At 44.5% G+C, this 13,068-nt stretch overlaps 1 protein-coding gene across 6 annotated transcripts in view; it reads right to left on the bottom strand.

The window, feature by feature from the left end:
* Positions 1-13,068, bottom strand: part of LOC137368908 (receptor expression-enhancing protein 1-like) — a 116,834-nt gene that overhangs the window by 44,273 nt on the left and 59,493 nt on the right. For 5 of the 6 annotated variants that reach the window (XM_068029210.1, XM_068029191.1, XM_068029200.1 and 2 more), the window contains exons 4-5: positions 11,552-11,672; positions 717-830 (exon numbers count right to left, since the gene is read on the bottom strand). In XM_068029210.1, coding sequence (XP_067885311.1) covers positions 717-830; positions 11,552-11,672 — 235 coding nt within the window. The remainder of the gene's footprint in view (positions 1-716; positions 831-11,551; positions 11,673-13,068) is intronic. The other variant, XM_068029229.1, reaches the window with a different exon arrangement.

Here is a 13,068-nt window from a genome sequence, read left to right as displayed (position 1 = left end):
GTTTAATAAATTTCAACCGTTCTTCTTTCAACCTAAGAAAACCTGTTTGTTTATATACCTTAGAATTGGAAAGCAACAAGGATTCACTAAGGGGGAGCTAAAATCAAACCCAGTTACAGTAAGACCAGGTGAAGGCTGAGAGGGACCCCTAGACACCTTTCTCACCTGGTCATAACATTTATCAAATACCTTCCAAAAACCCAACCATATCATATATTATAACCAATATAAGTATACTATTACCACTGGTTATCTGTCATTTACCAAGTAACCTTCTCAAAAGAATTCAGCAGATGTTGCTTTTAAAACTATATACTGAATTCACTTCAATACCACTTTGATAAATGTTAATAACAATATTTCATAAAATACCCTCCCCAGTTTCTCAAATACAGATCTCTATCTAACTGAATCATGATTACCTCATTCCCTTTTTCAATAGTGTGATGCTGGGATTTGTACTGGTGTTTGGGGAGTTGCATTCACTAAGTCAATCCATTTGTAATGAGCGTTGCTGATGTATTTGTGACTCAGGGTGTCACATTCTGTTTTTAATTAAATGTTTTACGGGATTTTCGCTAGTATTTCAGGAACTGCATTCTCTCCATTTTCCATGATAAATAATGCCATAACTCTTTCTATTGTGTCAACCATCGGTCGGACAAAAGTGAGTTATAGCTAAGAAACTCATGAGGTAAGTGCTCTGTGACTGTTACCTTTGCAGCAGCTGTGACAGCAGCTGTTGCCGCCACATTCAGTCCACGCCTTCCAAACTGCACCACAGCTTCGTAGCTCCGATCCTTGGCCTGGCTCAAATAATCATCAATCTCCTGTGAGGAAAAGGAGGAAAGTGCGAGGTAACATTACTGGCTGGGATGGGCCACAACCTTTGAAATAAAATGAAACAGTCCTGATTCTCTTATGCTCTACTCCTCACCCCTCTAAAAGTGCTTATATTTAGTTTAGGCATTTTATACCAGGCTTCCAGTTTCCAACCAAGATCAGTTCCCTATTACTGGAGCCTTTCTGTATATAAGTACAGGAGAGTAATTCTTTGATTTTCCCATGCTTGCAGCCCACTCACCAACCAACTCAGTTAAGGCACCATCCAATTCACACACACACAGATCTGAGGACCAATCCTACTCACACATGAAGATTCAAGGATCCAGATTGCTCAGCACATGAAGATTGAAGGCCCCATCCCACTCAATCTTGAAGAATTGAGGCTCCATTCCACTCACCACATGAAGTATTGAGGCCCCGACCCACTCACATTTAAAGAATCAAAGACTCAGATTATTCACCAAATGGAAAATCAAACCCCATTATTTTCCCTATGAATGCGGGGGCGGCACAGTGGCGCAGTGGTTAGCACCACAGCCTCACCGCTCCAGCGACCCGGGTTCAATTCTGGGTACTGCCTGTGTGGAGTTTGCAAGTTCTCCCTGTGATCGCGTGGGTTTCTTCCGGGTGCTCCGGTTTCCTCCCACAAGCCAAAAGACTTGCAGGTTGATAGGTAAATTGGCCATTATAAATTGCCCCTAGTATAGGTAGGTGGTAGGGAAAATATAGGGACAGGTGGGGATGTGGTAGGAATGTGGAATTAGTGTAGGATTAGTATAAATGGGTGCTTGATGGTCAGCACAGACTCGGTGGGCCGAAGGGCCTGTTTCAGTGCTGTATCTCTAAACTAAACACTAAACTAAACGCTCCTGATCCTCCACTGTAACTTCAGTGGAAACCCTGAAGAAACGGCACAAACAACATTACGGCGGACGACCCCTAAATCTCACCATATGGAAACTCAAATAAAAATTCAAACAAAGGAATGTTTAAGCTTCTGCCTTGGGTTCTGTCGACTTTCCATTTTCTGACTTTTGCCTCTTCTTTTCAACTCTGGTACAACACAGTGCTGCAGCATGGCCCCCGCCACAGCATTTTGAAAAAGCTTTAATAATAACAGGAAACTGTTTACGCCATCAGTGGGATTTTGTTGTTCTCCAGTATCTTACTCTATCATGGAGCAAAATAAAAATGTAATTAAGCTACCCGGCAACACTCAGTTCAGTCACAAGGGGTTTTGAACAGGCATGTTACAGTACATCAGGTGCTGTGATCCAAGTCACGCGGGCTAAGGACTTTAACTTAGAGTTGAATGTTTGACACAGGTGTGATATCGATGCAAACAGTACTAATTCCACTCAGGTCATGGTATCCATGCTGGCTGAAAACCTGTCCGTTTTGTAAGAATAGTTGACTTGTTTATTCAACAGCTTTCCTGTGGCTGTTCTCAACAAACATAGAGTCATAGAGTCATACAGCACAGAAACAGGCCCTTCGGGCCATCGTGACTGTGCCAGCCATCAAACACCTAACTACTCGAGTCCCATTTTCCAGCACTTGGCCTGTAGCTATGGCATTGCAAGTGCTCATCTAAATACTTCTTAAATGTTGTGAGGGTTCCTGTCTCTACCACATATTGAGGCAATGTGTTCCAGATTCCAACCACCCTCTGGGTGAAATTTTTTTTCCTCAAATCCCCTCTAAACCTCCTGCCCCTTACCTTAAATCTATGTCCCCTGGTTATTGACCCCTCCGCTAAGGAAAAAAGTTTCTTCCTATCTAACCTATCAATGCCCCTCATAATTTTGTATACCTCAATCATGTCCCCCTTCATCCTTCTCTGTTCCAAGGAAAACACCCCGAGCCTTTCCAGTCTTTCTTCATAGCTGAAATGCTCCAGCCCAGGCAACATCCTGGTGAATCTCCACTGCACCCTCTCCAGTGCAATCATATCCTTCCTATAGTGTGGTGCCCAGAACCTCCATCATAACCTCCTTGCTCTTATATTCTATGCCTCGTCTAATAAAGGCAAGTATCCCATATGCTTTTCTAACCACCTTATCTACCTGTGCTGCTGCCTTCAATTATCTATAGACAAGTACACCAAGGTCCCTCTGACACTCTGTATTTCCTAGGGTCCTACCATCCATTGTATATTCCCTTGCCTTGTTAGTCCTCCCAAAATGCATCACCTCACACTTCTCAGGATTAAATTCCATTTGCCACTGCTCTGCCCATCTTACCAGCCCATCTATATTGTCCTGTAATCGAAGGCTTTCTTCCTCACTATTTACGACACCACCAATTTTCGTGTCATCTGCGAACTTACTTATCATACCTCCTATATTCATGTCTAAATCATTAATGTACACTACAAACAACAAGGGTCCCAGCACCGATCCCTGCAGAACACTACTGGTCACGGGCTTCCACTTGCAAAAACAACCCTCGACCATCACCCTCTGTTTCCTGCCACTAAGCCAATTTTGGATCCAATTTCCCAAATTGCTCTGGATCCCATGGGCTCTTACCTTTTTAACCAATCTCCCATGCGGGACCTTATCAAAAGCCTTACTGACGTCCATGTAGACTATATCAACTGCTTTACCCTCATCTACACATCTAGTCACCTCCTCGAAAAATTCAATCAAGTTAGTTAGACACAATCTCCCCCTGACAAAGCTGTACTGACTATCCCTGATTATTCCCTGCCTCTCCAAGTGGAGATTAATCCTGTCCCCCAACCACAGAGACTTGGTTGAGGGAAGGACAGGATTGGCAGTTAAATGTTCCTGGATTTAGAAGCTTCAGGCGGGATAAAGGGGGATGTAAAAGAGGTGGCGGAGTTGCATTACTGGTTAAGGAGAATATCACAGCTGTACTGCGGGAGGACACCTCAGAAGGGACATGCAGCGAGGCAATATGGGTGGAGCTCAGGAATAGGAAGGGTGCAGTCACGATGTTGGGGGTTTACTACAGGCCTCCCAACAGCCAGCGGGAGGTAGAGGAGCAGATATGTAGACAGATTTTGGAAAGATGTAAAGGTAACAGGGTTGTGGTGGTGGGTGATTTTAACTTCCCCCTATATTGACTGGGACTTACTTAGTGCTAGGGGTTTGGATGGGGCAGAATTTGTGAGGAGCATCCAGGAGGGCTTCTTGAAACAGTATGTAGGTAGTCCAACTAGGGATGGGGCCATTCTGGACCTGGTATTGGGGAATGAGCCTGGCCAGGTGGTCGAAGTTTCAGTGGGGGAGCATTTCGGGAACAGTGACCATAATTCCATAAGTTTTAAGGTACTTGTGGATAAGGATAAGAGTAGTCCTCGGGTGAAGGTGCTAAATTGGGGGAAGGCTAATTATAACAATATTAGGCAGGAACTGAAGAATTTAGATTGGGGGCGGCTGTTTGAGGGTAAATCAACATCTGGCATGTGGGAGTCTTTCAAACGTCAGCTGATTAGAATCCAGGACCAGCATGTTCCTGTGAGGAAGAAAGACAAGTTTGGCAAGTTTCGGGAAGCTTGGATAACGCGGGATATTGTGAGCCTAGTCAAAATCTAAATCAGGGGACATAATCACTGACCAACGCAAACAAATGGACCGCTGAGTTGAGCACTACCTAGAACTGTACTCCAGGGAGAATGTTGTCACTGAGACTGCCCTCAATGCAGCCCAGCCTCTACCAGTCATGGATGAGCTGGACATACAGCCCACCAAATCGGAACTCAGTGATGCCATTGATTCTCTAGCCAGCGGAAAAGCCCCTGGGAAGGACAGCATTACCCCTGAAATAATCAAGAGTGCCAAGCCTGCTATACTCTCAGCACTACATGAACTGCTATGCCTGTGCTGGGACGAGGGAGCAGTACCCCAGGACATGCGCGATGCCAATATCATCACCCTCTATAAAAACAAAGGTGACCGCGGTGACTGCAACAACTACCGTGGAATTTCCCTGCTCAGCATAGTGGGGAAAGTCTTTGCTCGAGTCGCTCTAAACAGGCTCCAGAAGCTGGCCGAGCGCGTCTACCCTGAGGCACAGTGTGGCTTTCGTGCAGAGAGATCGACCGTTGACATTCTGTTCTCCCTTCGTCAGATACAGGAGAAATGCCGTGAACAACAGATGCCCCTCTACATTGCTTTCATTGATCTCACCAAAGCCTTTGACCTCGTCAGCAGACGTGGTCTCTTCAGACTACTAGAAAAGATTGGATGCCGACCAAAGCTACTAAGTATCATCACCTCATTCCATGACAATATGAATGGCACAATTCAACATGGTGGCTCCTCATCAGAGCCCTTTCCTATCCTGAGAGGCGTGAAACAAGGCTGTGTTCTCGCACCCACACTTTTTGGGATTTTCTTCTCCCTGCTGCTTTCACATGCGTTCAAGTCCTCTGAAGAAGGAATTTTCCTCCACACAAGATCAGGGGGCAGGTTGTTCAAACTTGCCCATCTAAGAGCGAAGTCCAAAGTACGGAAAGTCCTCATCAGGGAACTCCTCTTTGCTGACGATGCTGCTTTAACATCTCACACTGAAGAGTGCCTGCAGAGTCTCATCGACAGGTTTGCGACTGCCTGCAATGAATTTGGCCTAACCATCAGCCTCAAGAAAACGAACATCATGGGGCAGGACGTCAGAAATGCTCCATCCATCAATATTGGCGACCACGCTCTGGAAGTGGTTCAAGAGATCACCTACCTAGGCTCAACTATCACCAGTAACCTGTCTCTAGATGCAGAAATCAACAAGCGCATGGGAAAGGCTTCCACTGCTATGTCCAGACTGGCCAAGACAGTGTGGGAAAATGGCGCACTGACACGGAACACAAAAGTCCGAGTGTATCAAGCCTGTGTCCTCAGTACCTTGCTCTATGGCAGCGAGGCCTGGACAACGTATGTCAGCCAAGAGCGACGTCTCAATTCATTCCATCTTCGCTGCCTCCGGAGAATACTTGGCATCAGGTGGCAGGACCGTATCTTCAACACAGAAGTCCTCGAGGCGGCCAAAATCCCCAGCTTATACACACTACTGAGTCAGCTGCACTTGAGATGGCTTGGCCATGTGAGCCGAATGGAGGATGGCAGGATCCCCAAAGACACATTGTACAGCAAGCTCGCCACTGGTATCAGACCCACCGGCCGTCCATGTCTCCGCTTTAAAGACGTCTGCAAACGCGACATGAAATCCTGTGACATTGATCACAAGTCGTGGGAGTCAGTTGCCAGCGTGCGCCAGAGCTGGCGGGCAGCCATAAAGACGGGGCTCAACTGTGGCGAGTCGAAGAGACTTAGTAGTTGGCAGGAAAAAAGACAGAGGCACAAGGGGAGAGCCAACTGTGTAACAGCCCCGACAAACAAATTTTTCTGCAGCACCTGTGGAAGAGCCTGTCACTCTAGAATTGGCCTTTATAGCCACTCCAGGCGCTGCTTCACAAACCACTGACCACCTCCAGGCGCTTATCCTTTGTCTCTCGAGATAAGGAGGCCAAAGAAGAAGAAGTCAAAAAGAAAAAGGAAGCATTCGTAAGGGCTGGAAGGCTAGGAACAGACGAAGCACTTGAGGAATATAAAGACAGTAGGAAGGAACTTAAGCAATGAGTTAGGAGGGCTAAAAGGGGTCATGAAAAGTCATTGGCAAACAGGATTAGGGAAAATCCCAAGGCTTTTTACACGTTTATAAAGAGCAAAAGGGTAACCAGGAAAAGGGTTGGCCCACTCAAGGACAGAGATGGGAATCTGTGTGTGGAGCCAGAGGAAATGGGCGAGGTGCTAAATGAGTACTTTGCATCAGTATTCACCAAAGAGAAGGACTTGGCGGATGATGAGCCTAGGGAAGGGAGTGCAGATAGTCTCAGTCATCTCATTATCAAAAAGGAGGAGGTGTTGGGTTTCTTGCAAAGCATTAAGGTAGATAAGTCCCCAGGGCCTGATGGGATCTACCCTAGAATATTGAGGGAGGCAAGGGAAGAAATTGCTGGGGCCTTGACAGAAATCTTTGCATCCACATTGGCCACAGGTGAGGTCCCAGAGGACTGGAGAATAGCCAATGTTGTTCCTTTGTTTAAGAAGGGTAGCAAGGATAATCCAGGAAATTATAGGCCCGTGAGCCTTACGTCAGTGGTAGGGAAACTATTAGAGAGGATTCTTTGGGACAGGATTTACTCCCATTTGGAAACAAACGAACTTATTAGCGAGAGACAGCATGGTTTTGTGAAGGGGAGGTCGTGTCTTACTAATTTGATTGAGTTTTTTGAGGAAGTGACGAAGATGATTGATGAGGGAAGGGCAGTGGATGTTATCTATATGGACTTCAGTAAAGCCTTTGACAAGGTCCCGCATGGCAGATTGGTACAAAAGGTGAAGTCACACGGGATCAGAGGTGAGCTGGCAAGATGGATACAGAACTGGCTCAGTCATAGAAGACAGAGAGTATCAGTGGAAGGGTGTTTTTCTGAATGGAGAGATGTGACTAGTGGTGTTACGCAGGGATCAGTGCTGGGACCTTTGCTGTTTGTAGTATATATAAATGATTTGGAGGAAAATGTAGCTGGTCTGATTAGTAAATTTGCGGACGACACAAAGGTTGGTGGAGTTAATGATAATGATGAGGATTGTCAGAGGATACAGCAGGATATAGATCGGTTGGAGACTTGGGCGGAGAAATGGCAGATGGAGTTTAATCCGGACAAATGGGAGGTAATGCATTTTGGAAGATCTAATGCAAGTGGGAGGTATACAGTAAATGGCAGAACCCTTAGGAGTATTGATAGGCAGAGAGATCTGGACGTACAGGTCCACAGGTCACTGAAAGTGGCAAGCAACGCAGGTGGATAAGGTAGTCAAGAAGGCATACGGCATGCTTACCTTCATCGGTCGGGGCATAGAGTATAAAAATTGGCAAGTCATGTTGCAGCTGTACAGAACCTTAGTTAGGCCACACTTAGAATATTGCGTGCAATTCTGGTCGCCACACTACCAGAAGGATGTGGAGGCTTTGGAGAGGGTACAGAGGAGGTTTACCAGGATGTTGCCTGGTCTGGAGGGCATTAGCTATGAGGAGAGGTTGGAAAAACTCGGATTGTTTTCACTGGAATGACGGAGGTGAAGGGGTGACATGATAGAGGTTTACAAAGTTATGAGCGGCATGGACAGAGTGGATAGTCAGAAGCTTTTTCCCAGGGTGGAAGAGTCAGTTACTAAGGGACATAGGTTTAAGGTGCGAGGGGCAAAGTTTAGAGGGGATGTGTGAGGCAAGTTTTTTACACAGAGGGTGGTGAGTGCCTGGAACTTGCTGCCGGGGAAGGTGGTGGAAGCAGATACGATAGCGACGTTTAATAGGCATCTTGACAAATACATGAATAGGATGGGAATCGAGGGATACGGTCCCTGGAAGTGCAGAAGGTTTTAGTTTAGGCAGGCATCAAGATCGGCGCAGGCTTGGAGGGCCAAATGGCCTGTTCCTGTGCTGTGCTGTTCTTTGTTCTTTGTTCACTGATGTTAGACTCACCGGCCTGTAATTACCTGGTCTACCCTTGCTACCCTTCTTGAAAATGCTACCACATTCGCTGTCCTCCAGTCCTCTGGCACCTCTCCCGTGGCCAGAGAGGATTTGAAAATTTGTGTCAGTCCCCCTGCTATCACCTCCCTTGCCTCACACAACAACCTGGGATACATCTCATCTGGGCCTGGGGATTTATCCACTTTTAAGCCCGCTAAAGCATCTAATACTTCCTCCCTTTCAATGTTAATATGTTCAAGTATATCGCAATCCCCCTCCCTGATCTCTACACCTGCATCGTTGCTCTCCACAGTGAAAACAGATGAAAAGTAATCATTTAAAACCTGACCTATATCCTCCGGCTCCACACACAGATTGCCACTTTGGTGCCGAATGGGCCCTACTCTTTTCCTGGTTATCCTCTTGCCCTTAATATACTTATAAAATGCCTTAGGATTTTCCTTTTAGATTTTTTTTTAGATTTAGAGATACAGCACTGAAACAGGCCCTTTGGCCCACCGAGTCTGTGCCGACCATTAACCACCCATTTATACTAATCCTACACTAATCCCGTATTCCTACCACACCCTCACCTGTCCCTATGTTCCTTTACCACCTACCTATACTAGTGACAATTTATAATGGCCAATTCACCTATCAACCTGCAAGTCTTTTGGCTGTGGGAGGAAACCGGAGCACCCGGAGGAAACCCACGCAGACACAGGGAGAACTTGCAAACTCCACACAGACAGTACCCAGAGTTGAACCCGGGTCGCTGGAGCTGTGAGGCTGCGGTGCTAACCACTGCGCCACTTTATATTGACCACCAATGTTTTTCATGTCCCCTCTTCGCTCTCCTAATTACTTTTTTAAGTACCCGCTGCACTTTCTATACTCCTTTAATGCCTCCGCTGTTTTCAGCGCTCCGAATCTGCCATACGCCTCCTTTTTTTTTTGATCCGATACTCTATATCCCTTGACATCCAGGGTTCCCTGGACTTGTTGGTCCTACCCTTCACCTTAAAGGGTACATGTTTTACAATCTTTACAATCTTGTGCTAATGCTTCTTTGGACTAATTTTAGGTTTGGCATTCTAAAGGCATTCAACATAACTGTTTAACTCTTAGCAACTGTCAACAAGTTACAGTGATATCTGGAACATCTATGACATCTTTTAGCCTTGCCTAACCTGGCCTGTCTCAGTGAGTTGAGAATAGATACCAAATTGGATTGCGTCCTTCTAAGAACAATGTGCCTGTGTCTAGCTGAGTACAGTTAACACCTAATAGAAGTAGCAAAATTAACCAGTTGAACACAATGAAGAACCTCGGGATCTAAATTCAATATTGTTACTTCTGTTTCTGAAACGGGCATAACTATAACCAGTTTGGCAGGGTAGACTTCTGTGCCCATTCTGTATGGGCATTCAGGCCTCTGATAAATTGGTCGGGGCCTTTTTCTAGATAGCAGCCTAAAATAAGACTCCTGCGTTCATTTATGACCCAGTTGTCGAAATACATATCGACTAGTAACCAAGTTGAACATAATCTTGGCATTCTGTTCAGCACAGAGCTAAGTTTTGAGTCCCATTTCCTAGCTATCAGCAAGATAAATTGTTTATCTTCATTATATTGCTGTGTATTTTAACTGAAAACAAAAGCAAAAGGATGAGTATTTTCATTTTGAGCTTTCAGTTTACTAAACAGACTATAGAAAAAAGGGCACTTTTCTAAGCTACATGTTTATGATAATATTGCTTTGTGCTTATAGTATTGCCTAGTTCCTAACCTTCTGCATATGATTTAAGTTTGAGTAAATACTGTAACAATCTGGTCTGGCAGGCTGTTAATTTGTTTGAATTTATAGAAGAGGCAGTGGGAATCCTACTTAAATTGCATCTTACAGAAACACTTCACATAGACCAAGTCATTCGAAGATTGCACCTGTACACAGAATGACAGCACAAAGCTACGTTTTGAGTCCCATTTCCCAACTATCAGCAAAATCTGAGTCTGCCAAGACTTAAAGTTTAATACAAGGGTGCCCAGCAGTATAAGAGTATCAGTACACAATGGAGTAAAAGAGAAGAGGACTGTTTAAGCAATTGAATAAATGAAGACTTTCTCTACTGGAGGAGCCGAGAGAGCTGCAGGCACTTTTCTATAATGCATATATAAGCTTGTAACAACCTGATCTAACGTGGTGAATCTATTGTTTGAATAAATAGAAGGTGAAGTGGGAACTTCGTAAGTTGCTGTGCAGAGTGTTTATGCAAAATGATGTTAACCCTGCGCTATGCAACCAGTGAAACGAAAAAAACAAATATCTCCCCATCCACCAGGACCTCAACAATGTACCTCAACAATGCTTGAAGCCATACAAGCACTTTTGGACACAAGCACTCAAGTTTCAACAATGTGACTTCAACCCTGATGAAGCTTGGAAAGACCAATGGAGTTCACAAGATGTCACAAACAAATTAATCATGAAAGACCCAACGCCTCCTGGCTGCGATCTTTCACAAGGCTCCTGGCAACCCCTAAACTGACATCCACACAAACCATGGCCGTTGTGGATACCCAACGCACAAATGGAAAATTAAAAATTCTTCAGTGTGTGACTGTGTCACCAAGAACAGATGATGGAACACAGAATGACTTAATGCCCAATTCGCAAATATGAAGGAGGCATCACAGTGATACAATCCGCTACTCCTGACTTAATCACCCAAATATTAAATCATAGTTGTTGTTCTACATCTACATCAGCCATAAGAAAGAAAAAGTATGCAACCTAAGAATTTCATTCCTGGACCCAAGTGACATGGTTTGCTCACAGGGAGTCTAATTGAGGTGCTTAACATGATTAAAGGATTTGATTGGGTAGCTAGAGGGAAACTATTTCCTATGTTGGGGTCGTCCAGAACATGGGGCATAACCTTAAAGAATGATCTGTTGAATCTAGGTCAATTTGAAATTTCAAATTTGAGATCAATAGGTTTTAGTGAGGTCAGGGTATTAAGGGTTACAGAACCAAGGCAGGTAGAGTTAAGATCTAGTTGAATGGCAGAACTGGCGTGAGGGGCTAACTAGTCTACTCCTGTTCCTCTGAGTCTGACTGAATTCTTCAGAGAGAAAAGCAGAGTTTAAACATCCCAGCTTAAGAACTGTAATAACCAAGTGAATTGGAAACCTTTCTCACCTGCTCTTTAGAAGAGAGTGTTGGGTGCACAAACTTCCTGTAGAGAACGCTGGAGCCTTTTGTGTAAGGAGACAGCAGCCAAATAACAAAAGCAATTTTAAGTTCATAATAAAATGGAAACCTGAGGGGAGAAGCAGAGAAACCTCTGTGATACACAATGCACATACAACTAGAGCAGCTACCCTTACATCACAAGACAGAAGAGGATAAACAGATGATGAGGTGTAATTAGATACTGGCCAACCCCTAGGGTTCTATACCCGATCTCTCACAGTCACACGTGCACACGAACACACCCACAGGGGTGGGTTTTAACCCTGACTGGGTTTCAGGTGGACAAGAGGCAGGGCAAGTGCTAAATATCCCCACTGGCAGAATCAGCATGCTGTGGTCATCTGCCTGCCTGAAACTCATGTTGAACAACATGGGTTGATTAAAGACAAGATGGTTTTGTACAAGGCAAATTGTTTGACAAACTGAACAGATTTTTTTTGAGGAAGTAAGTGTATACTGATAAAGGAAATGTAGTGACTGATGCCTAAGATGCTGCGTAGAAGGCTTGCTGATAAAATAAATGTACATATATTAAAGAGAAGGTGGCAGCATGGTAGAAAAAGGTCAGAAAATACAGAGTAGCTGTAGATGAATGTTTTTCTGAGACGAAGAATGTAAACAGTATGGTGGCCTGGAGTCAGTTCAGACTGTGCTTTTAACAGGCTGAATATAGAAGGTCGAGAAGAGAAGTGAAAAAACAAACAATAGAAGCAAAGAGAGAGAATGAGAAGAGACTGGCAGCTAGCATTAAAGGAAATTCCAAAGTTTTCTATAGGCATATAATTAGTAAAAGGGTGGTAAAAGGAGGAGTGGGGTTGATTAGGGACCAGAAAGGGGATTTACACAGGGAGGCAGAGGGCATAGCTGAGGTACTAAATGAACACTTTGCATCTGTCTTTACCAAGGAAGAAGATGCAACCCAGGCAATGTTGAAAGAGGAGGTAAGTCAGACACTAGAGGGGTTTAAAATTGATAAAGAGTAAGTATTAAAGTGGATAAAGCACCAGGGCCGGATGAGATGCATCCAAGGATACTGAGTGAAGTTAGGGTGGAAATCGCAGAGGCACTGGCCATAATTTTTCAGTCTTCCTTAGACTCAGGAGTGCTGCCAGAGGACTAGAGAATTGCAAATGTTACACCCTTGTTCAAAAAAGTGTATAAAGGTAAGCCCAGCAACTACAGGCCAGTCAGTTTAATATCGGTGGTGGGAAAACTTCTAGAAAAAATAATTAGGGACAAAATGAATAGTCACATGGACAGATGCGGGTTAATTAAGGAAAGCCAGCATGGATTTCTTAAGGGAAAATCATGTTTAACTAACTTGTTGGAGTTTTTTGAGGAGGTAGCAGAGAGGGTTGATAAGGGCAATGTTGCTGATGTGGTGTACATGGACTTTCAAAAGTCATTTGATACAGTGCCACACAACTGTCTTGTGAGCAAACTTGTAACTCATGGAATAAAAG

The sequence above is a fragment of the Heterodontus francisci genome, chromosome 1 (assembly GCF_036365525.1).
Source record: "Heterodontus francisci isolate sHetFra1 chromosome 1, sHetFra1.hap1, whole genome shotgun sequence".
Taxonomy (NCBI): Eukaryota; Metazoa; Chordata; class Chondrichthyes; order Heterodontiformes; family Heterodontidae; genus Heterodontus; species Heterodontus francisci.
This window is presented reverse-complemented; position numbering and strand designations above follow the sequence as displayed.